At 55.8% G+C, this 26,067-nt stretch overlaps 10 protein-coding genes across 10 annotated transcripts; 5 read left to right on the top strand and 5 right to left on the bottom strand.

Moving 5' to 3' along the window:
• Positions 1–365: 365 nt before the first annotated feature.
• Positions 366–1,374, bottom strand: BU26DRAFT_513978 (uncharacterized protein). The gene has a single exon (XM_033827727.1). The coding sequence runs from the start codon at positions 1,315–1,317 to the stop codon at positions 673–675; it is 645 nt and encodes a 214-aa protein (XP_033692280.1). The 5' UTR covers positions 1,318–1,374; the 3' UTR covers positions 366–672.
• A 347-nt stretch (positions 1,375–1,721) lies between these two features.
• Positions 1,722–2,387, top strand: BU26DRAFT_414356 (nucleic acid-binding protein; the record flags this gene model as incomplete). Its single annotated transcript, XM_033823066.1, has 4 exons — positions 1,722–1,784; positions 1,889–1,938; positions 1,993–2,063; positions 2,122–2,387. Coding segments are annotated over 4 exons (450 nt in total), but the record flags the coding sequence as incomplete, so codon positions are not given.
• Positions 2,388–2,655: 268 nt separating this feature from the next.
• Positions 2,656–5,569, bottom strand: BU26DRAFT_599798 (DNA repair endonuclease XPF). The gene is made up of 2 exons (XM_033835123.1): positions 5,505–5,569; positions 2,656–5,458 (listed from the first exon to the last, which is right to left on the bottom strand). The coding sequence occupies exons 1-2, from the start codon at positions 5,547–5,549 to the stop codon at positions 2,684–2,686; spliced, it is 2,820 nt and encodes a 939-aa protein (XP_033692278.1). The 5' UTR covers positions 5,550–5,569; the 3' UTR covers positions 2,656–2,683.
• A 517-nt stretch (positions 5,570–6,086) lies between these two features.
• On the top strand, positions 6,087–7,881 carry BU26DRAFT_40205 (glycoside hydrolase family 5 protein). Its single transcript, XM_033822810.1, has 5 exons — positions 6,087–6,425; positions 6,481–6,578; positions 6,637–6,750; positions 6,805–6,976; positions 7,028–7,881. The coding sequence occupies exons 1-5, from the start codon at positions 6,341–6,343 to the stop codon at positions 7,549–7,551; spliced, it is 993 nt and encodes a 330-aa protein (XP_033692277.1). The 5' UTR covers positions 6,087–6,340; the 3' UTR covers positions 7,552–7,881.
• BU26DRAFT_499796 (CBP4-domain-containing protein) lies at positions 7,711–8,289 on the bottom strand (the record flags this gene model as incomplete). The annotated part of the gene is made up of 4 exons (XM_033826435.1): positions 7,711–7,841; positions 7,901–8,012; positions 8,117–8,189; positions 8,252–8,289. 4 exons carry the CDS (start codon positions 8,287–8,289, stop codon positions 7,711–7,713), a joined length of 354 nt encoding a protein of 117 aa, XP_033692276.1.
• A 786-nt stretch (positions 8,290–9,075) lies between these two features.
• On the top strand, positions 9,076–13,206 carry BU26DRAFT_513973 (uncharacterized protein). Its single transcript, XM_033827726.1, has 3 exons — positions 9,076–9,942; positions 10,066–12,720; positions 12,776–13,206. The coding sequence occupies exons 1-3, from the start codon at positions 9,516–9,518 to the stop codon at positions 12,904–12,906; spliced, it is 3,213 nt and encodes a 1,070-aa protein (XP_033692275.1). The 5' UTR covers positions 9,076–9,515; the 3' UTR covers positions 12,907–13,206.
• A 2,444-nt stretch (positions 13,207–15,650) lies between these two features.
• On the top strand, positions 15,651–17,345 carry BU26DRAFT_39920 (uncharacterized protein). Its single transcript, XM_033822777.1, has 4 exons — positions 15,651–15,985; positions 16,031–16,372; positions 16,421–16,538; positions 16,590–17,345. The coding sequence occupies exons 1-4, from the start codon at positions 15,878–15,880 to the stop codon at positions 17,168–17,170; spliced, it is 1,149 nt and encodes a 382-aa protein (XP_033692274.1). The 5' UTR covers positions 15,651–15,877; the 3' UTR covers positions 17,171–17,345.
• BU26DRAFT_414047 (uncharacterized protein) lies at positions 17,291–18,394 on the bottom strand (the record flags this gene model as incomplete). Its single annotated transcript, XM_033823048.1, has 1 exon — positions 17,291–18,394. The coding sequence occupies one exon, from the start codon at positions 18,392–18,394 to the stop codon at positions 17,291–17,293; it is 1,104 nt and encodes a 367-aa protein (XP_033692273.1).
• Positions 18,395–18,848: 454 nt separating this feature from the next.
• Positions 18,849–20,175, top strand: BU26DRAFT_575818 (uncharacterized protein; the record flags this gene model as incomplete). Its single annotated transcript, XM_033834364.1, has 3 exons — positions 18,849–19,425; positions 19,482–19,655; positions 19,707–20,175. Exons 1-3 carry the CDS (start codon positions 19,010–19,012, stop codon positions 20,173–20,175), a joined length of 1,059 nt encoding a protein of 352 aa, XP_033692272.1. The 5' UTR covers positions 18,849–19,009.
• Positions 20,176–22,344: 2,169 nt separating this feature from the next.
• On the bottom strand, positions 22,345–24,048 carry BU26DRAFT_558661 (uncharacterized protein; the record flags this gene model as incomplete). The annotated part of the gene is made up of 2 exons (XM_033832593.1): positions 22,345–22,624; positions 22,682–24,048. 2 exons carry the CDS (start codon positions 24,046–24,048, stop codon positions 22,345–22,347), a joined length of 1,647 nt encoding a protein of 548 aa, XP_033692271.1.
• Between the last annotated feature and the right edge of the window lie 2,019 nt (positions 24,049–26,067).

Genomic DNA, 26,067 nt, shown 5'->3' with positions numbered 1-26,067 from the left:
CTTGCTAACGGGTTCTAATGTAGGCCAGGAGCTCACGGCAGCCTGTGCAAAGCGTCAAACGCACAGTTGAACAGCGAGCTCAGCACGCATAAGATCGAGGACGTTCGTGCAGGCGATTCTTGAGAGCGGCGAGGCAATTTAGAGCAAGGCAAGCTGTGCATGGTAGATATCCAGAGCAGGATGTTACTTGCGCGGCAGAGCTTGAGTAAAGAAGAGTTCAGGAGTCCAGCAACCGGACGGCGATTCGATAGTCGGGCTCCTGTGCACATCATGGGCATTGAAGGGCAGGTGTAATGCTCCTGTCAGGGAGTATAGTTGACCGCCGGTTAGGAGATGGTTGGGAGGAGATGTATGACGGGTAGTGAGATGGAACAACATATTCAGTGGATACCAATCGGATCTAGTCCATGGCAAATTGTGCGCATCTTTCTCGCTGTACTACGCGGCTATGTCTCGGTAATGTCATATCGCTTTGGCTTTCCTCTTCTTCACGACGCGTCGCGACTATTTCAACTCTTAACTGCCAATCCTCGCGTCCTCCAATGTCCCTCTCAAAGGCCTCCGCGGTGTGCCAATTAGCCGTTGGACTGCCACACAGTATATCCACAAACCCTCCCCTCCGAGCGGATAAATGTGTCGGGAATGCGAAAGGTGCAGTAGGACCTGCTGTGGCTATGATGCGGCACGTCGCAGTGCATGGGTTGCGGCTTTGGGCTTCTTCCGGCTTTGATTTCGAGACGGTCGAGGTGTGCCTTTCGCCGGGGATGAATTCCATTGAGACCGAGTAAATTTCCGGACCCTGGCGACAGGTGTTGAGCTACCATTCAGAGCCTCGACCGTCATGCCCTCCAGCAATATGTCCACGAGCTTGCCCGTCTCCTGTCTGACGTCCGCATATTTCGCCGATATGAGGGCGGGTAGAACCTGCAGTCTCACGCTTCCTTTCAAGCTGAGCCCTTCTTCATTTTTCGGCAACTCTCCAAGCCTATCTTGAAGACCTTTTAGGGCTTCTTTCTTGACCAATTTACCATGCTCATTGAAGCCTCGTGCCTTCAGCTCCTCTGTGAATGCATTCCGCAGCCGCCTTCTACACCACGATCTCACGACCCCAGACTTCGAGAGGTCCAAGAAGGTTGTTACGTGCCACCAGAGGCCTTCATTCTTTCGCTTCTCGTATTCGCGCTTGCGGAGCTCGTAGAGGGGGTGTTGGGAGTCGCTCAGGATATGGTGGATTATGAAGGTCGTGTAGTCTGGGCTGTAGGAGACTTTGAAGGTTTTCGGTGTGTGTTTTGCGAGCAGTGAGAAGATCAGTTTCATGTCGCCATGGAGGATACGGATGAGGGGAAATTGCTAGCAAGGAATGCGACTGGCAATATGTAATGCGGAATCGTCTGGTCGATGCCATCGGCACGTCGGACATTCACAAGCTGCGCTAGGCCAAATGCGAATTAGCCTCCGCGCACAGTTGTTAAACAAGTCGCAGCCGCCTCTCAAGAGACTCACACATCACTATCGCACACCGGCCGAACCAACACACAACTACACACCGAAAGCACAGACAAAATGCCTAAGAACAAGTAAGCCACCCCCATGCCTCGAATACCGACATCTGCTAACCGTGCGCCAGAGGAAAAGTACGTTCGACTCCCGCCGCGAGCCCCGCCACCCCACCCCACTATGAACATATTGTCTGGAGCCATGCTGACCACGACGGGATATAGGGTGGGAAGAACAGGCGCCGAGGCAAGAACGAGAACGACAACGAGAAGCGCGAACTCACCTTTGTACGTACGGTTCTTTATACCCCGACCCTGGCGACAATACGGCGAACCTCCGTCGGGTACAAATTTGCCTCTTTGATGGGCCGCGCTGACTTTTTGCCCCGCAGAAAGAAGAAGGGCAGGAGTACGCTCAGGTTATTAAGATGCTTGGAAACGGGTGAGTACTTCCCGGTGACAGGTGCTGAGCGTTTGCTAACCGCGCCTTGGGCAGGCGTCTGGAAGCCCAGTGCTTTGACGGCACGAAGCGTTTAGGGCACATTAGAGGAAAGCTGAGGAAGAAGGGTGAGTCCCTGGCATACGCCGTCTCCGGCTCAAGATCTTGTGCTGATCACCTGTGCAGTCTGGATCAACCAGGGCGACATTATACTCCTGTCACTCCGTGACTACCAGGACGAAAAGGGCGACGTGATCCTCAAGTACAGCGCCGACGAAGCCCGATCGCTCAAAGCCTACGGCGAGCTCCCCGAAAACGCAAAGATCAACGAGACCGACACGTACGGTGACCAGGGCGACGAGGGCATCGGCTTCGAGTTCGACGAGGACCGCGACGAGAGCGATTCCGACGCTGAGAAGGGCGGCAAGGAGCTTGACATCGACGAGATTTAAGGGGTTGAGCGGTCCGCCATGCTGTCCCAGTCCTCGTCCTCCACACCAGACTGCGCTGACAAGATTGCTACCACGCGAGGGCTGGGACGGCTCAAATGCGCACCATACTTGCTGGCGGGCGGACGGATTGGTGGTTTCGATGCTTCTCTTCTTCAGTTCTCACGTGCATGTGTTTCATTCATGAGCCTTACCTAGACCTGGGAGCATTTCACGGGGATAGAGATTGAATCATGCATCTTCTAATTTCTTGAGTTATGCATTTGCATTCGTGAGATCATCGTGAAGTGCTATTACATCTATAACGTCGGCACCGCAACATCCTCATACACACTGCGATTAAAAAACCTATGAATCCTCCTCCCAACATCCGTCCCAATGAGCTTACACAACTCCTTCTCCTCCATATTCGCCAGCTCCATAAGACTCTCTACCTCGAGCGTCAGCGTCGTAACAATCTTCTCGTTCGCGCCCGGCAGCGCCCGCAGCATATCCTGCGTGACCTGGTTAAAACTCCTCATCTCGTCCCCCTGCATACTCGGATCTAGCCCGATCTGCACCGCCTTGAGCGGATCTGGCTCCTCAGCCTGCTTCTTGAGCTCCGAGAAGATCTCCGCCGTCTGGTACGGACTACTACTCCAGATGATCTTCAGCCGCGGGAACGCAAGCGTCAGCATGACGAGCTTGGATTGCAAGTCTGGCGCTACGGCTAGGCCTGCTGTTGTCGAGGGTGCCGAGAGATCGGAAAAGGGTTCGAGTGTGAAGGACTTGTTCTGGTCGAATTCAATGAGTAGCATGGGGGACTTGTAGTGCTCCATCATGGCTTCTACTTGGTTATACAAGCGGCCATTTGTGAAGGAGCCGATGAGGTCGCGGATAGATTTGCGCTCGATGCAGATTTGGGGCGTGAGGACGTAGTCGCCGACGGTGAGCATGCAGGGGACGACAACGATCGAGCGGCCGTGGAGCAAGCTCGGCAAACTCGAGCGGAATTCTCGCACATCGACGACAACGCGGGGTGGTTGTGTGGTAGCTGCGAGACGGCCGCCACCCGCTATGCGCGTGTTTATTGTGCGGAGGAAGGATTCTTGGGGGTCGAGGTTTGCATCGTTGTTTAGAGTGAGGGCCATGTTTCCGCGCTCGCGGATGAGGCGGGTGAAAGCGTCTTTTTCGCGGCGTACGGCAGAGAGGTAGCGCTGCTCTTCTACGCTGCCGCCGTAGTACATGAAGAAGACCTTGACGGTGCGGTCTGTATGCGAGGAGCGGTATACTTCGATGCGTCGGATGAAGGCAGCGTCCGGCTCATACATGACTACGTAGCGGGGCTTGGTCTCTTCAAGGATGTGCTCGTCGAGGTCGCCGTCGTAGGGGTGGATGACGACGAGGGAGTCCATATCGAAGAGGGTGTAGTAGGAGTCCATGTCGTCTAGCGGGTCTGTACTGATTTCCGTCTTTTGCATAGCTTCGATTTCGGTGGGTTGGAGCTCGGCCATGAGGCTTGCTATGTGCGCATCGCGGTCACCGGGGGTGCGTACAGCTCCAGTATCCGAACGTGTTGAGCCTGATCCTGCAGCGCCTCCGCCGCGTACTCTGCGTCGCTTATTGGGAGGTGGTTTATTGGCTTTGCCGCTTTGTACGCGGTTCTCTGTGCTGCTGTTGATGGCTTTCTGGTTTTCGGAGAAGAGAGCGGAGCTCACTTTAGTGAAGTCACCTTTCCAGGAGAGGTAGTTGCGGAGCTTGCGGCGCATCATGACTTGTGCGGAGGGTTCGCTTTCGGCGCCGTCTTCGTCGTTTTCGCCTTCGGGCTTCACATACATGATCTGAAGATACTCCCGTAGCTGGCGGCAGGTGCCCTGATCACCACACATGATCAGGATGGCGCCGGTGGAGGTGTCCTGCGGTGTAGGGTTCAAGTAGGCATCTTGCTCGATCTCTTGAAGTATCTCGGCGAGCTGGTTCCATTTCGGCAATTCTTCCAGAACGGGCTCTAATGAGTCGGGAACCGAATTAGGGTTGTTCGCGAGATCAGCGTTCGACACCTTGCCAGTGTACACTCTTCGCTTTGCAGTGGTGAAGATAGTGTCGGCAGCGTCGAGAAAGAGCCACGGCGACTGGTTCTGCTTTGTGGAGCCTGGTGGCGGCTGTGAGGCTGCCAAAACGGTATCAAGATACTTATTAAAGTCGACAGCGTCGTATGTCAGGAGGGCATGGAGAATCGTGCGTAGCAGAGTCAGGTCTCGAACGACCTGTCTGGTCTTGAACGTCGTCCGGTGCCAGACAGGGTCGAGCTGCCGTCTTATCATTGTGTCAAAGTTCTTATGAAGGGCACTGTCCAACGTCCAGTCCTCCATCTCGATGCCTGTGTTGCTCTTCCTGAGCTCACTGATGCTGACCTCCACGCACTCCAGCACAGCGTTCTGGATGTCTCGCATCGCGTCCGTCATCGGCACCTCCAGCTCAATGACTTCCGCCTTCTTCCGCCCTTCCAGCGACTTGGCGACCGATACATGAAAGCGGGGATATAGCGACGGTTTCTGGAGGAAGAGGTTCTTCATCATGTTTGTCAGCGGGGAGAAGCCCGTCGTGAAGGGCTCGGGGCTGTCCGAGAAGGCCTTCAGGAAGCCAGCCTTGTTCTTCTGCCGGTATATGCGCAATATGAAGGCCTCGAGCGACGTGGCCACAACCCTCTCAGCGTGCAGCACCACCACGCCCGTCACCGTCTCCGGATTCAGCAGCCCAGACAGGAAGTCCACAATAAGAATGCGCGACGTGATGCTGAATATGCCGCCCTGCGCGTACATCTTCTCGCGTGTCCCGACACTCATTAGATCGGTGTTGACCAAGCTCAGCCCTCTGGCCTTCGGTGCCACGCTGACCGCTGCATGCTCAGCCAGCGCCTCGCCAATCCAGACATTCTCGCGCTCGTCTGCTCCGACGAGCAGAATGAGATTGTTCCCGGCGGCATCGTACGAGTGGAGGAGGTTGGTGACTATGCGCAGCAGGCCGAGGCCGCGGGCGAGGAGGACCAGTTCATCGTCCTCCCGCAATTCCTTGAAGATGTCCTGCTGGAATTCCTGACGTCATCAGCATCGCTGTCAAAGGGGACAGAACGGCACCCACGAGAGGAAGAGACAGCTTCACGGGGGCCTTCTCATCGCCGGGCATCTGGTGTGGTTGTATCTAAGATGACGTGCAGTGGGGTTGAAGCGACGTGCTGGGGTTCGCGTCTAGCCTCGTTCGCTTCGCGAGGTCACGCTTCGGCTCCCATTCACCTCCTCGCAACTCTCCCCACCTCCGATCACGCTAAAACTGATCCCGGAAACGGCGAACGGCAAGCAACGACAAGCTCGCGGTGATCCGCATATTGATGCTTTATTTTCGCCTTCTCAACACCACAGAACCCGTCACGAGCACTCAAGGACGGTAAATGCCGCTAACCATTTTTGACCACCGGAGCCACATCCTCCGGCTTGTCCATATGGCCTTCTAGAAGACTACCCTGCGTTTTGGAGCATGCGCTGATTTTGTTTGGACACAGATTCGGCTCTCGTTCTGCCTTTTCATTCGTGTGCTGTTCCTTTTCCTTGCCTATTCACGTTTCGTTAATCTAATCCCCCACAGTTCTCATTTCCCGAGGTGTATTATGCATGGCGGATTAGAGCGTTAGGGACTGGAAAAGAGCTAGTTTTGGCCATTGCTCGAGCCTCTCAGGTCACAGTGTGAGGGTCTGGGTTGCGCCTAGTCAATATGGGATCTACATTATCCATCCGACGGACACAATATTCCGTTGAAGACGTCTCTCCGTCCACCAGGTCTCCTCACTCCGCTCCTAGCCCCCCATGGGATGGCGTGGTTTCTACAGAGCATATATGGAGGTCAAATCCCCGAGTTCATTGCTGCCGGGCACTTCCTTCTATCCTTCGTTGTTGTCCTTGTGGTGTATCCCCTAGCCCATCATGCGTTTCTCACTATTGCTCGCCGCCGTGACGGCAGGGCTTGCTGTTGCTGCCCCCGTCGAAAAGCGGGCGAAGAGGTTTAAGTGTGCGTCATCTAAATTCTACCAAGCAGGAACGAATTGGACTGACCAGCGTTTCAGTCTTCGGTGTCAACGAGTCCGGGCCTGAGTTTGGCAACAAGAACCTTCCCGGAACCCTGAACAAGGACTACGTGTGGCCGACTCTGAGTACCGTTGATGTGCGTTGCCTCGGAAGCACCAACGTCCCCGAAGGGAACCTCTACTAACATTCCCCAGACATTCATGAATGCTGGGTTCAATACCTTCCGCATCAACATCATGATGGAACGTATTGTCCCGAACCAACTGACAAACTCGCTGGATCAGGCGTACTTCCGTGACATGGACAACGTAAGAGACCATACCGAGCATAGCAGCCCTGTTAGCTAACACATGTGCGAATAGACTGTTAAGTACATCACCAACAAAGGCGCCTACGCTATGATTGTTCCCCACAACTACGGCCGCTACTACGACAAGATTATCACCGATACCGCAGGAATGAAAGCGTTCTGGAAGACGCTCGCTACCCCATACAAGGACAATGCGAATGTCATCTTTGACACCAACAACGAGTGTAAGAACTATCCTTCTCATGTCCCAGAAACCATGAACTAAGCCGCCATAGTCCACGATATGGACCAGAGCCTCGTCGTACAACTGAACCAGGCCTCCATCGACGGCATCCGCGCAGCAGGCGCTACCAAGCAATGGATCCACGTCGAAGGCAACAACTGGAACGGGGCTTGGACCTGGACTTCTAGCCAGAATGGAGCCACCATGGGTGCCTTGACGGACCCGAACAACATGATCGTGTACCAGATGCATCAGTATCTCGATAGCGATGGCAGCGGCACGCACGCCGAGTGTGTGTCTTCGTCGATCGGCCAAGAACGTCTCGTGCAGGCCACGCAATGGCTCAAGCAGAACCAGAAGGTCGGCTTCATCGGCGAATTCGCCGGAGGTGCGAACTCGCAGTGCCAGACCGCGATCAAGGGAATGCTCGACTACATGGCGCAGAACTCCGATGTCTGGCAGGGCGCCTTGTGGTGGGCCGCTGGACCTTGGTGGGCGGACTACATGTACAGCATCGAGCCGACGTCCGGTGCGTCCTACAAGTATTACATGAGCACTCTCCAAACCGCGTCGTAGATGACGAAGAGCGAAGGTGCCGCAGAGACCACGGAAAGTCGAGAGATCCAGACCTAGGGAAGGAATTGGAGAACGTCTTTGTAAAAGCCCTATGATTACTTGTACATATCTACACGAAGTGAAGAAAAGTCATGTTGTACATAGTTTGAATCATGACGCTTACTTGGCGCTCGATCTGATCTCTGCTCGCCTTCTCTCTGCTTCGGCGGCTAGAGCATCCCGTTCATCCCTCAAACGCTGGGCATTCTCTTCTGCCCGCTTTTTCTCCATTTCCTTCTGCACAACCCAGACTATCCAAATCAGCATTGGTCCAACACGGGCAAAAGGCTATTGAGCATAGTTTACTTACTCGGCTTATCCGACTTACTAGCCTCCTTCAACTGGCACACAAAGGCATCAAAGTCCTGCTGTCGCTGCTCCCTCGTCGCCAGAGCCCTCTTCTGTAGATCCGGATTGTACTTCTAGAACACCATGCGCATTAGAAAAATGTTTTCGGGCATTAGGGAAGTGTTTTAGGGCATAAGAGTGCACGTGCATAGCGTGCGAAGATTTGTGGAAAGCTTACCTTGAAGATTTCCTCTTCAGTCGGTGTCACGTACCAGACGAGTGCCGGGCCGCCTATGCAGAGGGCTGCTCCGCTGGAGGGGTGAGTTAGTTGGTTTAGGAGGGGGTGAGACGGGAAGGGTGGGAGCAGGCGTACGCTGTGATGGCTTTCACGTAGGTTCCGACGCTGGGCATTGTGCTGGCGGACTGGCGACGTTCCGGAGGCGAGAAGCTACACGCAAGTTCCGGAGGCTGAGTATGATCAGATGGACAGGAATCGCTCGAAAACTTGATGGAATGCTCGTCAATGGTGACGGCGTCGGGCACACGATCGAGCTGTCATGTCAAGCCATCTAGAGTTTAGCGAAGGCCACAGCCACAGCTGCGCCACCCTTTTCACGTGCGACTGCCGTTCACTGCCCAGAGCCGCAGGTGGTGACGCCACCGTGGAACCTGCATGCGGGACCCATCCTTCCGAGCCCGAGGCAGCCATGGAGGATCCACGGAAAAGGGGCCAAGGCTTCCACATCATTGGCACAAGGACTTCTCCGTGCATGATCTTCGGCGGCTCTGACTTCGTCCCAGGCACATGGTGCTTGATGCGAGCCAATTCGTACAAAGGACACGCACAGCTGAAACTGCGACTTACTCTTGCACGGCCTTTATCGCAGACTTCAGCTCTCAGCGTTCTGAGCCGCTTCAAATGTGGAATGCTGGCCCTCTTCCCCTTTTTGCTGTGCCTAGGTGCCTGGATGTGGTCTGACGACGGGGTCTGGGTTCTCCCTGTGGGCGTAGACAGCGGTGTGGCTTGTCTGCCTCATTTGCCTCTTCACTGCAACACTGCGGCGACGCTGACTGGTCCTCCTGCGTGAAACCAGCGTCGTCTCCGGGGTCGGTAGTGGAAGATCCCTGTGGCGTCTGAAACTCTGGGCGCGCTCTTCCGCTCGATGGGTTCTTGCAACCCTCGAAAGCTAGTCGGCCCTATTGCATGCCTACAGGCTCACAATAACAATACTAATTTTCTGTGCCCCCGTCATATACGGTGCTGCTGGACACCCGTATTACCGTTCGTTTAATCAATAAAGGCTGCACCACCCCTGCCAAGCTGGCTGACGACCGTCACCAAAATCTCCGTATTCCCCACCCTCAATCGCGACGTCCAGCACATCCAGCAGCTGGATCTGAAATCTTGAAATTTCCACGAAGCTAGCGTCGCGTCGCGTCCGAGCGCTCTCCTTCATCTTCCCCACGGCGTCTTTCCCAGTCAAGCTTTGGCCAGCGTTGTGTTTGTGCTCCTTTATAACTTCTGCAAGCCCGCCGTTGATGGCCCGTTCCGACCTCAACGTCTTCAGCTAGCCTCGTTGTCAAAACCACGTCGGTGGCTTTGACCATCGCAACCACATCCGCGGCGACCGCGCACCATGGCATACCAACAGCAGCAGTACGACAACTACCAGCAACCGCGACAGCAGCAATACTACCAACAGGGAGGCCCGCAGCCCGGAAGGCAGCCCGCGGGCTACAATCAGCAATACAACCAGCAGTACGACGGCTACGGATACGATCAGGGACAGTACGAGCAATGGGACGACGGCTACTACAACTACGACCAGCAGGACGGCGGCTGGGGGAACGGGCAACAGCAGGGCGGATATGGTGACATGAACGGGCAGACGAGACAGCCTCCGCAGGGTCGACGGCCTCCGCCAAGGGACCCGTACGCGCAGGAGCAAATCTACGACGAGCAGTTCCAGCAGCCACAAGGACGAGACCCGAGAGGCAGGCCGATGGGTCGAGGCAACGGGCCGCCGCCGCCGTCGCAGGGACGGGGAGGCCTGAGACCGCCGGGTAAGTCGCAGCACCACGGCCGAAGCATCCGGCCAAAAGGCTCAACGTTGCCGTCCCAGAGCGTGTTACAGTATAAGCTAGGATGATCCGGTACATGGCAGATTGCTAACGAACTCCCCCCAGGACGAGATCGCGCCATCCCGTCGCCCACGTCCCCAGCAACTATCTCGCAAGACAACCCGTTTCCGACATTTCCCACACAGAAAGCAAAGCCGCACCCGAAGGCTGGATCCATGGATGAGGCTATGGCCTTGATGAATCTGGGACATGAGAACGAGGGGCAGGGAAGGCCGATGGGGCCGCCACAAGGCAGAGGACGCGGTCGGCCGGGACCGGGACCGGGACCGGGACCGCCGCAAAACAGAGGGCCGCCGCCAGCAAGGGGAGAACCAGACATGCATAGGCAAGATTCCGGGCATTTTGAGGGCAACGGAAGAGGCCAGCGGCCTCCGATGAATCGCATGCCCTCGGATCGGAGAGCGCCGCCGCAGCAAGGGTTTGGGACGAACATGCAGCGTTCGATGACGATGCCGCAGAACATGGCTCCCGATCAGAGGCCGCCTCCTCCGCAACAAAGTTTCGGTCCCAACACCCAGCGTTCCATGACAATGCCGCAGAACATGGCAGCACCGGGCAGGCAGAGTTATGAGGATCAGCAGCAGTGGGCAGAGCCGGGTCCGGTGGCTGGGTATCATGGGCCTGAGTCGCCTACCTACATTCCTCCTCGCCCTGCAACCGCAGGTGGGACAAAGCCAAACGGCTATCCGCCCCAACACTATGAGCAGAGGCCGCCTATGCCGCAGATACCTCCGCAGCAGCAGCAGCAACAGTACCAGTACCCGAATCAACAGCGACGGTCCCAGGACGACGGACGAGCCGTGCTGGATAACGTGTACGATGACTACTACGGAGAAGGCATTGACCGGCAAAGCAAGGCCTCGTCAATAGACATGCCCAATTTCGATGCCATTCCCGATTCAAACAACAGACACCGGAGGGGCTTCTCGATAGAGAACCACCTCTCACCCACTTCGTCTGGTCCACCTATGCAAAGCATGACTCCCACAGCCGGACCCCAGAGCACGCAGAAGGGCAACTTCTATCAACAAGCTTCGAGGAGTAGGTCTCAGCCGGACTTGCATGCGCAATACGCACAGCCCAATGACGTCTACGAGATGGCTGGTGACGCTCCTGCGGTTCCTGCGATCCCTGCGACGCAATCAGCAGGGCCTGTCGTAAACGGATTGCCAAGCGGACCACGAGGTAGAGGGCCACCGCCTAGGGGAATGGCCATGGACACCACTGCCGCTCGAGGCCTGCCAAACCAGGGCTATGGACAGGGCCAGCCGCAACAATTCGATCCTAGATACGGACGCCAAGCTCCTCCGGGTCCGCACAGAGGATACTCTGATGACACGACATACTCTGAGCCGCCGTCAACCTCCATGAGAGGTGCTTCACCAATGGCGCCGGGCAACCAAATCCCTCGCCCCGGAACAGCAGCACCAACCCCCGGACGAGTACCGAGCGACCCCGTCGGCCGTCGACCGGGGACATCACAACCAACGAATCCAGATGCTCTACCGGCACATCCGGTGCCGGTGCGAGCTGGTCTCATGCAACCGCAGCAGCAAGCTCAAACCCCTCCTCAAGCCGCAAGACCGCCGCCTATGCGACAGTACAACACCGACCCAACGCCGATTGGATATTCAAATCCACAATTAGCTTCCATAGCACCACAACGACGCGTCTCTGTGCCACATCCTGTTACGCATGACGAACTCAACCGCCTCCGGAATACCTGGAAATCCGACCCGACCGACAACAGGACTGGTCTGCAGCTAGCCAAGAAGCTAGTGGAAGCAGCGAGTGTGCTCGCGGACGAAGGTGGAACGGCTGATACAAGGACGCGGAACAAGAATCGTGAAAAGTTCATCTTCGAGGCGCACAAGATTGTCAAGAAGCTGGTTTCCAACGGTGATCCGAACGCAATGTTCTACATGGCAGATTGCTACGGCCAAGGTCTCTTGGGGCTTCAGGTCGACACAAAGGAAGCCTTCACGCTCTACCAATCCGCAGCCAAAGCCGGTCATCCCGCTAGCGCATATCGGACGGCAGTCTGCTGCGAGATGGGACATGAAGAAGGCGGTGGTACGAAGAAGGACCCGCTCAAAGCTGTGCAATGGTACCGACGCGCCGCAGCTTTAGGAGACGTACCTGCCTTGTACAAGGTGGGCATGATTTTGCTCAAAGGGCTTCTGGGCCAGCAGAAGAACTTGGGTGAGGCAATCAATATGCTTAAGCGAGCTGCCGACCGCGCGGACGAGGAGAATCCGCATGCCCTCCACGAGCTGGCATTGCTATATGAAGCACAGACCGGCAATGAGAGGCTGATAAGGGATGAGGCTTATGCCTTCCAGTTGTTCAGACAGGCTGCTGAGCTTGGGTACAAGTTCTCTCAGTTCCGCCTCGGTCAGGCGTACGAGTACGGTCTACTTGGGTGCCAAGTCGACGCACGATCGAGCATTGGTTGGTACACTCGCGCGGCTGCGCAGGAGGAGCATCAGAGTGAGCTAGCCCTGTCGGGTTGGTACTTGACGGGCAGCCAAGGCATCCTCGAGCAGAGCGACACGGAGGCCTACCTCTGGGCGCGCAAAGCAGCGTGTGCGGAGCCACCTCTTCCGAAGGCGCTCTTCGCTATGGGCTACTTCACGGAGGTTGGGATTGGGTGTCCAAGGAGCTTGGACGAGGCGAAGCGGTGGTATGGACGAGCTGCTAGTAAGTATTTTGGCGGTCTAAGAATCTATGAAGTCTCATGCTGACATGATTGCAGCCTACAAGTTCCCCAAAGCCCAGGAACGCCTCGAAGAGCTCAAGAAGGGCGGCGCGAAAGTACAGATGAAGCGCGAGCGGCTGAGCCGAAGCAATCAGAAGCAGCACGAGGAGAACTGCACCGTCATGTGAAGAAGCGCGCTCAAGCCGCTGTTGATGCTGCTACGATCTTCTCTTTATTCGACGGTATACCCAAGGTTTTCTTTGTCATCAGCTAGGATACAGGCATCTTTCTGCCGGGCTTGGTTTACGGATATGCTACGACAAGGCGCCGGGCGTTTCGTAAAAATGGATTGGATGGGGTTAACTAGAGCTGAGATAGTGATGTCTATGTCTACGTGGACATGCCACGTCTGCACATGGATGAACGGGTATGAGATAGCTACCTGACGCGGGCGGTGGTGGCATATGATGAATGAAAGTGTTCGTTCTTGTAGGGTCGTGGTCGTGGTGCACGTCGGTCTTGTGTATTGTGCTTGCTTGGGCGCCCTTGTTCCTTTCGGCGCGCAGACTCGGATCTGTTCATCCTGGATGCTGAAGCAGAGACGGAGCAAAAGGGTTCGATATGGCGGTACGTGCTACTCGAAGTAGGCGAGCGACTGACCTCACCCCAGCCCTGTATACGGCCAGCTTCATGCCACTGCCAGACATCCCGAGGGCCGTTGTGCTCCCACGTCTTCCCTGGCCTTTTCCTGCCCCGCGGGTCGTTGCCTTCGGCACAAGAGATATTATTGTTGAGGGTTTACTAGCGTGCGGTGGTTCGGCGGCTCGAGGTAGGGTCGCTGCGGTGGCGGTTGTTCACCTGGTGTGAGGGCGTGGGCCTTCCCGCTGATTAGAATTTGTTCGACAAGAGGACATGGCAGTGTTGTACTGTGAGTCTCACCTCCCTCGCTGATGTCGCTCTTTGACGGGGATCGCGCAGGTCTTTGCTGCTGGACTTGATTGAGCATGCTGGTGTTTTGTGGGTGGGCTGGCTGCCGAAACTCTCGGGGTTCTACTTCCCCTCACCATTGCATTTGGCCGACACGTACAAACAAGCAGCATCTATAAGAGCCAGGGCATCGCGCTGTAGGCAAACGAGCTGCCTCCCCGCACTAGGTGAGCTGCAGAGGCTCACGCTGTCGTCGCCGACTTTCCTCTGCCCCCAGTGCGCTTCAGCTCTCAGGATTCGGGTAGACAGCTTCGACGACGGGCACGTAGGACATTGCTGAGACTCATTATATCGATCTAGATGCTAGAGAATCTCTCATGCGTGCTGTTTGACTCGCAGCTCCTCTCACAACACCCACCTCCGCCTCCACCCGCCATCTCGCGGCACCGGGCGCGTCGAAAACCATCCCATCTTTGCTCCTTCCCTCTATATTCGAGCCAATCTCCGAGTCAAGCCGCTGCCCGCGTGCCCCTCTTGGCGGCGTCGCCGACAGCCTCGCTCGGGCCTCACCATCAGGCAACGCTCTCACGGGACAACCAGCCGGCCAATGATTGGCGAGTACCTGAGTGTCTGACTCCGCCCAAAGTCTGCGTGAAGCTCGAAGCTCTGACCACAAGCCCGTCACCGCCCTCCCAGCCCTCGCGCCGGCCAATCAGTGGCCAGGATCTCTCTCACTTCCAAGGTTCGACGGATCACAGGAGCAGAGAGCGCGGGCGTTACTCAGAAAGCTCAAGCCAACGGCTGCTGTCTACCGAGATTGATACGCGAGAAATTGCGTGATCCGGAGGGCGCCCTCCAGTCTATATAAACCCTCGCCCGCCCCCGCCCAGCGAAGTTTCCTTCTCTCCATTCCAGCAAGCCTTCAACTTCTCTACCATGGCTTCGCCTCTCTACCATCTCAACTCTTCTACCATCCAATGCCTCCAGCATCGACCTCAGTCATGCTGCCTTCACCTCAGCGGCTCTTCGCCTTGAGCAAGTATGACCCACCTCACCTACCTCTTCGACCCTCTACTGACCTTCGACAGACTATCACTGAGGCTTCGGCTTCCTGATCTCACCTCCGGCGCTTGAGCTCAATACTACCTCACCTCACCTCAACAACATCCCGAGGTCGATACTCCACCATGAGCATGTCAACAAACAATGACGTCACGCCTTCACCTTCGGCAGCGACTTTCGACCTCCATCTTCTACCTTAGGTCGCCTTGACATCTTGTCGCCACGTCACTCAAGGTCTCTCTCATCGGCTCTCGCCCTGACCTTCAACCTCTTCGCTTTCGTGCTTCACCTACAAGTACCATCCCTTCTCTCCCCTTCGTCGTTATGCTGACAAGCTGTTCAGACCAATTGAAGCATCGACACCTCACACCTCCACGTCGCACCCATTATAAGGACTGACTCACCAGAAAGTGGGAACGCGACCAAAAAGGTTGCGGGTGCCCTAGTCCTCAGGTATTAGGGGTTCGGCTGATTCACCAGACAGTGGGAACGCGACCAAAAAGGTCGCGGGTGCCCTAGCCTTCAGGTATATGGTTCACATCCTCTCGACACATCCTTTCGACACATCCTCTCAACTCACGTCGTCTTCGATATTCAAAGGTATGTTCCTCTCCTCTCCCTTCATCCTGCTTCTCACTGACTCCCCACAGGTTTATCAAGGTTGCTGGTGCTTAGGTTCTTCAGGTGTTAGTCATTGGTCTGGTCATTGGTGCTAGGATTGGTTCATAGTCGGATGGTCATCAGGTCTTCAGTGCTTAGAATGGTTCATGGTCACATCAATCAAACAACTTCATCACATCACTGCTTCGTCTTCCCCTTTGTCTCATGTGTCTTGTGCCTTTTGCGTTTTGCCTTTGGTGTCTTATCCACTCCTTCAGTGACAAGTACCCCAGCTTAAGTCCTTGGTACACCGGTCCATCCAACCTCACTTCTATCCCATTATGCTTTCAAGCCTCAAAGCACCCCACCTTAGTCTATTGCGGCTTCACGCGATGGACGCGTCTCTCACGTGATGCGCGTGTCGGTCGCGTCGAGGGAGCTTTGGCCACGGTGATGTCATACCCAAAAACGCGACATCATAAATGTTACCGTTTGAAGTATCGCACCTCTTCATCCCCCTTCGAGTGACCTTCGGCACACTCGCGTTCTCACTTAATCCGGCACCATACAATGCCAGCATCAAAGCGCCAGAAAACCAGCAGCGACTCCAGCGTGAGCGCGCAGCGCAACGACTCCCATTCTCCTACTCCACAGGGGAGCGATGAGAGCCGCTCCGATGTGAGTCCCTCGATGCTCGCCCATTTCCAACCCTGACCGGCCCAGGCGTCGGAGAAGCGCGACAATGCTCCATATGCATACCATTGCATGCCCCGCCCCTTCTTCGATGTGAAAAACGAGAATTGGGCCCGCGGCGAGAACCGTCTCTCCAGCCCCGACTGCTACGAAGAAATTTACGCCAAAGGCTTCGACGAAGCGAAGGCGCGAGGTATCTTTGGCAAGCCCGCTGTGGAGTATAAAGATTGGAAGTGGGTCATCATGAATGATGCGTCGGAGAAATCGGACTATTGGAGGAGGAAGGCGCTGTACTGTGATCCGGACATGTTTGGCATGCATATTTATACGGATTGGAAGGGGTGGGGGTTGCAGGAGCTTGTTGAGAATGTGGTGGGCATCCCCTCAGAATAGGGAGTTCGAAATGCTGATCGTGGGCAGATTGTAGAGTTCGACAAGGGATTTCGCAAGGCCGGTGGCGAGGGCGTAGATGAAATGTGGGCTGTGATGAGCGCCCTTGGGTTTTCGTTGAATGCAAATGATCTGGAAGGTTTCATTAGTAAGATCTCCCCCTTCCTTGGCCTCGCGCGCTTGCTGAAGGAGGATTCAGACTGCGACGATGGCCCGAAAGCATGTGAACTTACTGGTCTTATCGGATACGCTCTTCTCACGACTTTAAACTCTATCGAGCAAGCCGGAGAGCTCAAGCCGGATTCCAAGTACATGGATCTTCCCTTGGTGATCGGCTACTTCCTCGAATGGTCGCACGACCTCCCCGGTTACGGCATCGAAGGCAACGCGGTATCATGGCGCAACGACGCAGTCGCATACTTCAAGGACGCCAACCTTGACCCGAAGAGAGGCACCTTCAACACGGAACGATTGCTCGACAAGTTGGAAGGCGCACTTAACTATGATATGATAGGGGAGGAGTGCAATAGTGTAATGAGAGCCCCGGATCTGGTCGGAGAACACGATCCTCCTAAGGGGACGGAAGAAGATCCGTGGGGTTGGGACGAGAGAATTAAGAAATACAGGCGCAAACATGAGAAGATGGGTGGGACGCACTATGATATCACTAAGTTTACGAGAGCTCAAAGGAAGTACCATGTGCTTGGGAAGAGGAAGAAGGATCCGCTGGCGGATTTCTCGGTGGAGGACCTTAAGGATGACATGGTGGACTTCGACTGAGACAAGAGGAAGTGAGCGAGATGTTCTCGGAGTTGGGTCTTGGGTATGTGTTGTATTAGTTGAATGGCTTTGTCGTACTTCGATGCGTAGCCTAAACTAAACCCGGCACCTCGGCTGACTTCACTGAACCTTGCCTCTTGCGTCGACGGGCCATATCTCTTCGATGATACCGTTCCGGTGCGCGTAGTAGAAGTCGTGCAAATTAATCGTAGGGTCGATGTGGCTCGGAATCATCTCGACACGATCTCCCACCTTCAAGTCCGGACCGTCCGTCCAGGAGAGCGACCCATGCTCATCACCCAGCACGCCATACGTGTACCCTACCGTTTTGCACTCCGCCAGCCCGCTATCAGTGGTAAGCGACTTCAGTCCAGCGTCAATAGTAACGCTCTTCGGCCCCTGCTTGCTGATAACCGTCGCCAGGATCGTCAGGCTATTCGAATAAAACGAGCCCACCGCATTCCGATAATCCGTATCCATAAACAAGAACGACCCAGGCTGCACCTCCGTAACCCCGGGCACCGTAACGCAGAACTCCGCCGTCCCCGTCCCCCCCGTCGTCACGACTTCGATATCATGTCCGTCTCTTCGAAGCGCGTCCGCCGTCTGCGTCAACGTGGCCATCGCCTCAAGACACATCCTCCTCCTCTCCTCCCTCCCATGCAAATGCTGCAAATGCCCCTCATACCCCTGCACGCCCATCAACCTCAAATGGCCCAACCCCCTCACAAACCTCGCAAGCTTCAACGCCGGCTCCCCGGGCTGCACACCCGTCCGATGCAGTCCGACATCCAGATCAATCAACGTCATAATCGGCTCTTCGATCGCGCTCCGCGCCAGCGCCTCGTCAATCGCACCCGCCCCCTCCTCGCTGTCCACCACGATCCGCAGACTGCGGTGCTTCCGGAACAGCTCGACGAGGCGCGCCACTTTTGGCGCGCCGACGATCTCGCATGTGATCAGCAGGTCCGTGAAGCCTTTTGCGCAGAGCACTTCGGCTTCGCTGAGCTTGGCGACGCAGCCGCTGCGCGCGCCGGCGGCGACGAGCTTTGCGGCGAGGACGGCGGATTTTGTCGTCTTGAGGTGTGGCCGGATGCAGATGCCCGTGGGGAGCAGTTGGGCGGTTAGCTTGGCGATGTTGGATTCCATGAGCGGCAGGTCGACGAGCATGCTGGGCGTGTCGAGGGCGGTGATGGGGTCGCCGATTTGGGGGGCGTAGGGCATGGTTGTGGGTGTTGGTTGGGGATGCTGGGATGTGTAGGGGTGGTTGGATGATATGCTGGGGATATGCGGACTTCGCGAGGTTTGGTTGAACGCGGGGAAGGGGATGGGAGTTCTTATGAAGGGTTTAGAGAAGAGTGAGGCGTGGCATTGGTGCTGGCACGAGGTTGATGTGACGTTGCGGGATTGTCCTAGTGTGGTAAGCCGGTTGTTTGTGTGGAGTCTGGATACCGCTTTCCCAAAACGGAGACTAGTGTGACGATGTGGAGTTTTGAGGTTACATCCTCTGAGCTTCATCCTTTCTTGATTCTCCCTTGAGTTTAAGTTCTACGGAATGCTGACCTTTTGCGTTCAGGTTGGGTGCAAGCGGGGCAGCAAGGTTGCCTTATCCACTACCCCTCGTCCACCAGCCTCGCTGCCTGATGCCTGATGTGGCTGAGCCCACCACAACACCCACGCCTTTCGACGTCACAGGCTGGCGGCAGATATGAATCGCATCATGTCCGCAGCCTGCCCAGTAGCCTCCTTTGGACCGGCTCGCTCGCTACTAGTTGCAGTGCCAAACACCCTCCAAATCCTTAATAGCAGTAGCCACGATTTATATTTCGCCATCACGACATGTCGTTCGGGTTCTCAGTCGGCGATTTCCTCGCCGCAGGACGCCTCATCAAGGATGTTATTATCATCCTCCGTACCTCGGCGCGTTCGGAACATCAAGAGTTGATTCTGGAGTTGCATGGGTTGCAGCGCGCTTTGCACCAGATCGAGCATCTGAAAGCTCCTCCAGAACAACATATCTCGGTCAACAGCATCAAGGTGGCTGCGCTGATGTGCACGCACGTTCTTGATGAGTTCGCTGCGAAACTGAGGAGGTTTGAGACGCTGATGGGCCTGCAGCGAAAAGGCCATAAGATTGAACTGTGGAAACAGAAGCTGCGCTGGGGCTTTACGATGGAGGACGAAGTTCGCAACCTTCGCGCGTATCTAGCAGCACATGTAGGCAGCCTTAATATGCGATTGGTTACGGAGGGACTGTAAGTATTCCTTGCGACGCACCGTCTGCAGCACACTGACATCTATGTCCTGGCAGCACGTCGACTCATCTTGCCGCGGAGCGCAGTGACCTCAACATTGCCGAACTCCACCGAGTCGCAGAAGGTAATGAGAGCAGCTTAGTCAAAATCCACCATAATGTCGAGGAATCGGGAGCTATCACTCGATGTGTTCAGTCAACATTGGGTAAAGTCGCTTCTATGGTATCCGGGTGAGTTTTTTCTTGGCGCTTGGGGATCGATGGGGCTGATAGTAGGCCTAGAGAGATCCTTCCGCAGCTCAAACGCCTAACCGAGCAAGTGTCCAAGATATGGCAGACGAACACTCAGCTCATCGGATTTCTTGTCAAGATGCAAGAAGCGCCAGAACCTGCATTGCAGTATACATGGTTCCAAGCGCCCGTCAAGTTCGAAGATGCTCTAGGACGAGTGTTCCCTATCCCATCAGAGTTTGACTGGCCAAAAGTGGAAGCCATTATCACTGTCCACTTTCACGGGAGCCCTGGTCATGCCAAAGTGGTGGCGGGGGAGTATGAACTATTTGACCCCATTGATCGTAGGCAAGTCATCTCTAAGCCCACCTTTCATGGACTCAGACCCGGGATGAGCATCACCATGGCATTCGTTGTTGGCAGATATACCCACGAGCTGGAGGAGGAGAAGCGATGCCCGAGACCGGGTTGTCGAGCTAGCGCGTTTCGCCTTCTCGACGGTGGCAGCGCCCAATGGTAGGCATTCCTATGGATTCAGCATTGAATATACTGAGCCAGCCTTAGCAATTCCTGCAATGTATGCTTCGAGGATACCCATACGACATTACCCCTACCTTGTCGGGATGATCTGCGCGACACCGCAACCGATGACCTGGACACATTCCAGGACGACTATGTCCTAGGCAAACGCAAAATACATATAGATCACTGCGGACCTTCTTCTCATCCACATAAGAAGGCGAGGATGGAGAGCATGGCGTATAAGAATATCCGCATTGTTCGCGTGCCCTTGCCCGCAACTCCGGCAGTATGTAATGTCCGCAGAATCGCAAGGAAGTGTTCCCGCAGCACACGGCCATCCGACGCGGAAACATCGTTACCTAGAAGCATGCATCTGGACCGTGCCGAGGCAGTCGCTACAAGAGACACGGACTTCTCCGCTGCCGAGACCCTTTTGATGGTCTCCCAAGCCCTAGGATGCACATTCAAAAAACCCACTGTCCCTATACAGTCTATTCCCAGCTCTCATGAGGTTGGCCTCCCTCCAAGCTGCTCCGTTCCGAACGCTGAGGTTCCGGTTTGGTCGTTAGCACAAACCCTTCAATGGGCGCCTTCTTCAGCCTCATCCTGTTATTCCGACCCCTCTATCGAATACAGATGCTCTTCGGCATTTTCGGGCGTATCTTGGAACACACCGAGTGTGTTCTCTGAGACATTCTCTGCCGAAGACGGTCTACACTGGGCCAGGCATAAACTGGAGAGCAACGAAGGCCGTGGCTCGGGGCCTAGGCTAGTTGCAAGCGGCCCCCCGAAGAGATCACAAAAGCCAAATAACAAGGGCCTTGGGGTGCGGAGGCAGGGAAGACCTCGACGAGAACCCGTGTTCAAACATCTCTTCACCGGCATCACAAAACTCAATACCGGCTAACCTTCCAACCTGTTTATGAGCGCCATGGATGGTTCCAGCTTCTTCAGTGACGCACGACAAACTCAGAATTACCTCCACCTGGCAATCATGGATCGAGCCATCGCTGCCATCGCTGCCATCGCTACTATCGTTTTCTGGCTCTTACAATCAGCAACCTCGAAGCTGAGCCTCAAGCAACATATAGAGGAATCGCGATTCGTTTCATGCGCTTCAGATCCGCCTTTCAATGCGCATACTACAGAAGTCGAAGCAATAAATTGATACATTCACCCGCATACGCATACGCATGCTACCGTTTCGTGTTGAGAAAAGGCCAACAAAGGCCTAGAAAAGTCGGTTCGCAAACCATGAATGAGTCCATGTACAAAAGACAATAAGCTTCGAAGTCAGATGTCGGGACCATGAAGTAAAACAAACGGAAACAACGCTAAAATCTCTTCCCGCTAGAAAACGCCTTGCGTTCCCACTGCGCCTTCCATAGCCCTCGGCTAGCGGGAATTACACCCACAACGCAAGAGCCTGTCGCTTAAATCTGAGACACACACAGATCTCTCCGTGCCGTGGAAGGCTAAAGGCTAACGCCTTGCAACCTTCCTTGCCGCACGGCTCCTTCGCTCTTCCTGGAGGATTCCCCAATCTGAAAATCAACCTCATTCTTTCACCCCGAACGTCGGCGTCCTTCAGGCCTCCCGTCCTCGGACATTCTGATGCGCGAAGCGAGATTGACGGTCCCCACGTTCGCTGCTACGAGGGAAGAGGCTGCAAAACCCTTGCTTGGATCGCGTGGTATGGTATCGCACCGCTCCTTGGGTTCCCGGGAAACGCCAGGTTATTCCGGAGACGGCGGCACGTGGCAATCTCATGCATGCAACGACAGGCACAAGCACGGCGTGAAACACGCAGGAAGATATGATCGTGAAAACGTCTCTTCTCTTGGTCGCGAACTGAAAATGGCTGGCTATGTAGGACGTCGATGCGATGCGTTGCCAGAAAATCTCCCCAGGTAATATGTACAGAGAAGATATGCAGTATCCCAATACGAAGAACCAGTGCCTTAGGCCTGGTTACCAGAAGTAAAGAATCGAAGCCCCGCCAATGCTGCTAACCAATGTCATCGGGATCAGAATGAATAGTAATACATCATATCATCCAAAAGTATAAACCCCCCCCCGGACCAACCGAATAGCGCCATTTCCCTCCTAGGTTGGACTCAAGCGGCGACTGCCTGTTGTTTTGCTTAAGAGAAGGCATGCAAGGCCGCTAGTGCTTGTGGTGCAAGTCACCGTGCCGCTTGTGGCGAACATAGCTGCTGCCCGCAGACACGGTAACCGTAGCAGTATTCGTGACGGTCTTGTAGATGGTGCCGGGATCGCAGGAGGTGGCGTTCGCGACAGCGCCGGCGGTCACGTAGATGGTGGGCGTGATGGTGACGGTGGTCGGGACGGCGCATTCGCCCTCGCCGGAACCGCTGGTAGGGGCTGGACCGGTGGGCGAAGCGGCGCTGGAGACGAGGGACATGGTGGGGACGCTGGTGGGCTCGCTGGGGGGAGATTTAGCGGAAAGGTTGTATAAAGAGATTGAATGAAGGATCACGTACCTCTGGCCGGCGGCGGTCTTCGACAGCGTGGTTGCGATGTCGTAGCCGCCTTCTGACTGGACACCGTTGCCCAGCTCCTTGTTGGGGATGCTCATTGTGAGGGAGGGGAGAGCACTCGTCTCCTCGGCGTCCGCGACAGAGGCAGCCTTCGAAGCACCCGTGTTCGACGCGGCCGCGGATGAAGCAGCTTCAGAAGAAGCAGCGCCCGAGGATTCGGGAGCAGGCGTAGCGCTAGCACCCCCACTGACAGCAGCAGAGGACTCGTCCCCACCGGTAGCGGGAGCAGCAGCGGCGGTGCAATCTGGGCCAGTGGCCTGGGTGGCCTCAGCAGGACCGGACTGAATGGGATTGCAGCCGGGCAGCTTGTCAAGCGGAGACGAGTCGTCGCCCGGGAACTCGGCTGTAGCAGAGCACGACTTGAAATTGGCGTCGCTGTCATCATTGACGTTCGCATCGCCAAAGCACTGCTTCATCTCGTCGTTGCCGCATCCGCAGCCGCAATTGCAGTAGCCCTCATCAGCCGTCGCCTTAGCGAGGACGCCCTTCTCCCAGCCGTTGCGGAAATCAGCGTGGAATCCGAAACCGGTCGGGTCGCCGTTGGCAAGGACCCACGGGACGTCATCGGCGCTGTACTGGCCATCGAACGCGGAGATATCATACCAGAACTCGATGAAGATGGTCGGGAAGCGGGCAGCCTTGAAGCCGTCGGGACAGGCGTCCAGGCCCTTGCCATTGTTGGTGGGCCAGGTCATGTGGGCCGCTGGGCTCTTGGGGTCGAGATCCTTCCCGTTCCAGCAGGACGGGAAGGTGACCTCGCTGGCGAGGCCGTTCTTGCACTGGGTGAATCCCTTCGGGAAGCCGTTGGTGTAGATATCGTCTCCGCTGTCCGGGCCGTGGCACGCCCACCTGATACCAGCCGGGTTGTCACCGTCTGAGCGCTTGAACGGGTCTCCGGCAATCATGGAGAAGTTCTCGGGAAACTCGCTGACGTTGGCCTTGACGTTGCCGGAGTCCCCGAACTTGTAGTAGATCTTGAGGAACTGGTCGGGCACGCGGTAGTAGCCGGTGTTGTTGCCGTTCCAGAAGAGCGTTGGGCGCCAGTACAGACTCTTATCGGGCTTGATGCGGGCGGTGGTGCAGGTTGAGCTCTGTGTGCTGTCGAAGGACATCTCTGCAGCTAGTCCGCTTCCGCCATCGAAGGAGTGGAGATGTGGGCTCTCCTGACCGGGGAAGAGAGCGGGATCCAGTCTTTGGTAGCTCAACGCGGGTCCATTTCGATTGTAGAAGCTGAAATAGGGACCAGAGCAGTCGAAGGCCGACGCCGTGGCCGCCAGGCCTGCTGTGAGCGCAAAGAGGCTGGTAAGCATGGTGTTCGATATCGATTGGGGATAGCAAAGTGGTATGGGTCAAGGAGTCGAGGAGTCAATGAGTCAAGGCCAGCAAAGGAATGAGTCAGGCACTAAACGAACGTAACTGAGTCTCGGACTCGAAAGCGAATGTATGGATAACAGAAAGAATGGATGGTATTCCCGTACCGGAAGCCAGAAAATGAGTGAGACAGTGGGTGAAGATGAGATTTCCGGGGGCGGACATGGTATTTGTATGCGGCGTCCAAGACTGCGGGCTCGTCCACGTTCCTGACTACGGACGGCAGTGAGCGCCTCATGGCAAGGGCTGGTCTGGATTCGGCTGAGTAGCCGCTTGCTGAGCCAGAAAAGCTTGACGCCTCCCAAATGCAGTGGGATGCGGACTGGAGATTGCACAGGGAGAGAGTCCGTCAACGGCTGTTCCGTTCGGGGCAGACTGCAGAGCTTGGCCCGGTGGCGTGGACAAGCATACTTTTGAGCAATCGGCGTGAAACCAAACAAAAAAGCGAAGAAATCACCCAATGATAAGCCGACTCGGACTGAAGAGCGTGGAGATGGTTTCAAACGCAACTGGACGCTGGGATCGCCTTCGGGTCGACATCATGTGTAAGCGGATCGCTCGTGGCTGATCTTCAAACGGCTTGGCGCGGGCTACTGCATCCCCCCTGCAGCACACCTCTAATTTTGACGCCTGGAGAGAAAGGAACCACTCAACTCTGCAGAGAATTCGTTATTTTAAACGGGCGTTATTGAAGGCGCCTTAGAAGCATGTGCCTTGCAGGCAGCCGCTCGAACGTGGGCGTGTATCGATAAGGAGCGTCGGTCGCAGCAAAGGTGCAGTAGTGCATACCCCTGTGGAAATCACGGACTACCGGCGGCTGTTCCTGCATTCCAACGTTCGTTTGTCCGCCACTGCTCCCAGCTCCGACCGATAAGAAAGTTGCCGTTACCTCCGAGAAGGGATGACTTATCGTACCCACGCACCTCCACGCGAGCGTGTGCTGTCCATCGATAGTTCGTGCGTCGGAATTAGCGAGCCCTCCTGCAAGCCTGTCGTTGCTGTCAACCACGACATGCAGTGCGGAAACTTCAGGTTGCACTACAGGATGTCTCCGACCGATGAATGTGGGCGCTACACCTGCTGTGCGCCGCAGCACTTCGTCATGCTCGCTCAACTCCCATACTGTGGTAGCTTGTCCATGAAACCCACTCCCCGAGCGTCTACCGCTGGTTCATGAAGTAGTAAAACAGACCATCGTCTGGTCTCTCCACTTCCGCGGCGTGACGTCGTCTCAGAGCGTTCTGGTGCCGTAGCCATATCCACGGTTGAGTCGACGATGGCAGTCAGACAACGGGCTGGCATGATACTCGTATCGATAACGATTACGTCTGCCCTATGATCTGCCATAGGCACCTCGATTTTGCATTGTACACGTTGGCTCTTGCACGCAGCCTAGACCTGTCGATCACATTTCCTTTGAGCTGTGCCGCACGTACGTTGAAGTATGACCCGAGTGACCCAACGCGCCGCGAGAGCCGCTCGCGCCTAGAAATAGGCGAATGCGTATCACTTGCCGCTCAATATTCGCTCGCTAGGCAAGCTGTATGCGCCCTTGGAAAATTGACCAGCCACCAGCCGGCTGTTGGCTGTTGTTTTCGTAAGGAAGTCAGGCCATTCAGCGATCGTGACGACATGCGCTGCTGTGTACTCCATACGGGACTGTATCCGGATCCCTTGTCGAGGAGCAAGTAGCGAAAGATCCGCCAATTCTTCGGCCATCAGAGCGAAGTCGCAGATCTGTTACGCTCGGCCCCAGGCTTTCAACAGAATGAGAGATGGTTGGGTTCGAAGATCCGGGTTTCAAGTTGGACTGCGGAGACGCTGGTGGAGAGGAATTACCATGGGACAGATTTTCGAATGCTAAATGCCGCATCAGATTCCAAGCGTTGATGAGCTGAGCGCGATTCAGCATCCCTTCTTTTCACTGGCCCTTTTCAGCCCCATTGCCGGCTCTTCGC

The sequence above is a fragment of the Trematosphaeria pertusa genome (assembly GCF_010094035.1).
Source record: "Trematosphaeria pertusa strain CBS 122368 unplaced genomic scaffold BU26scaffold_1, whole genome shotgun sequence".
NCBI classification, from domain to species: Eukaryota; Fungi; Ascomycota; class Dothideomycetes; order Pleosporales; family Trematosphaeriaceae; genus Trematosphaeria; species Trematosphaeria pertusa.
This window is presented reverse-complemented; position numbering and strand designations above follow the sequence as displayed.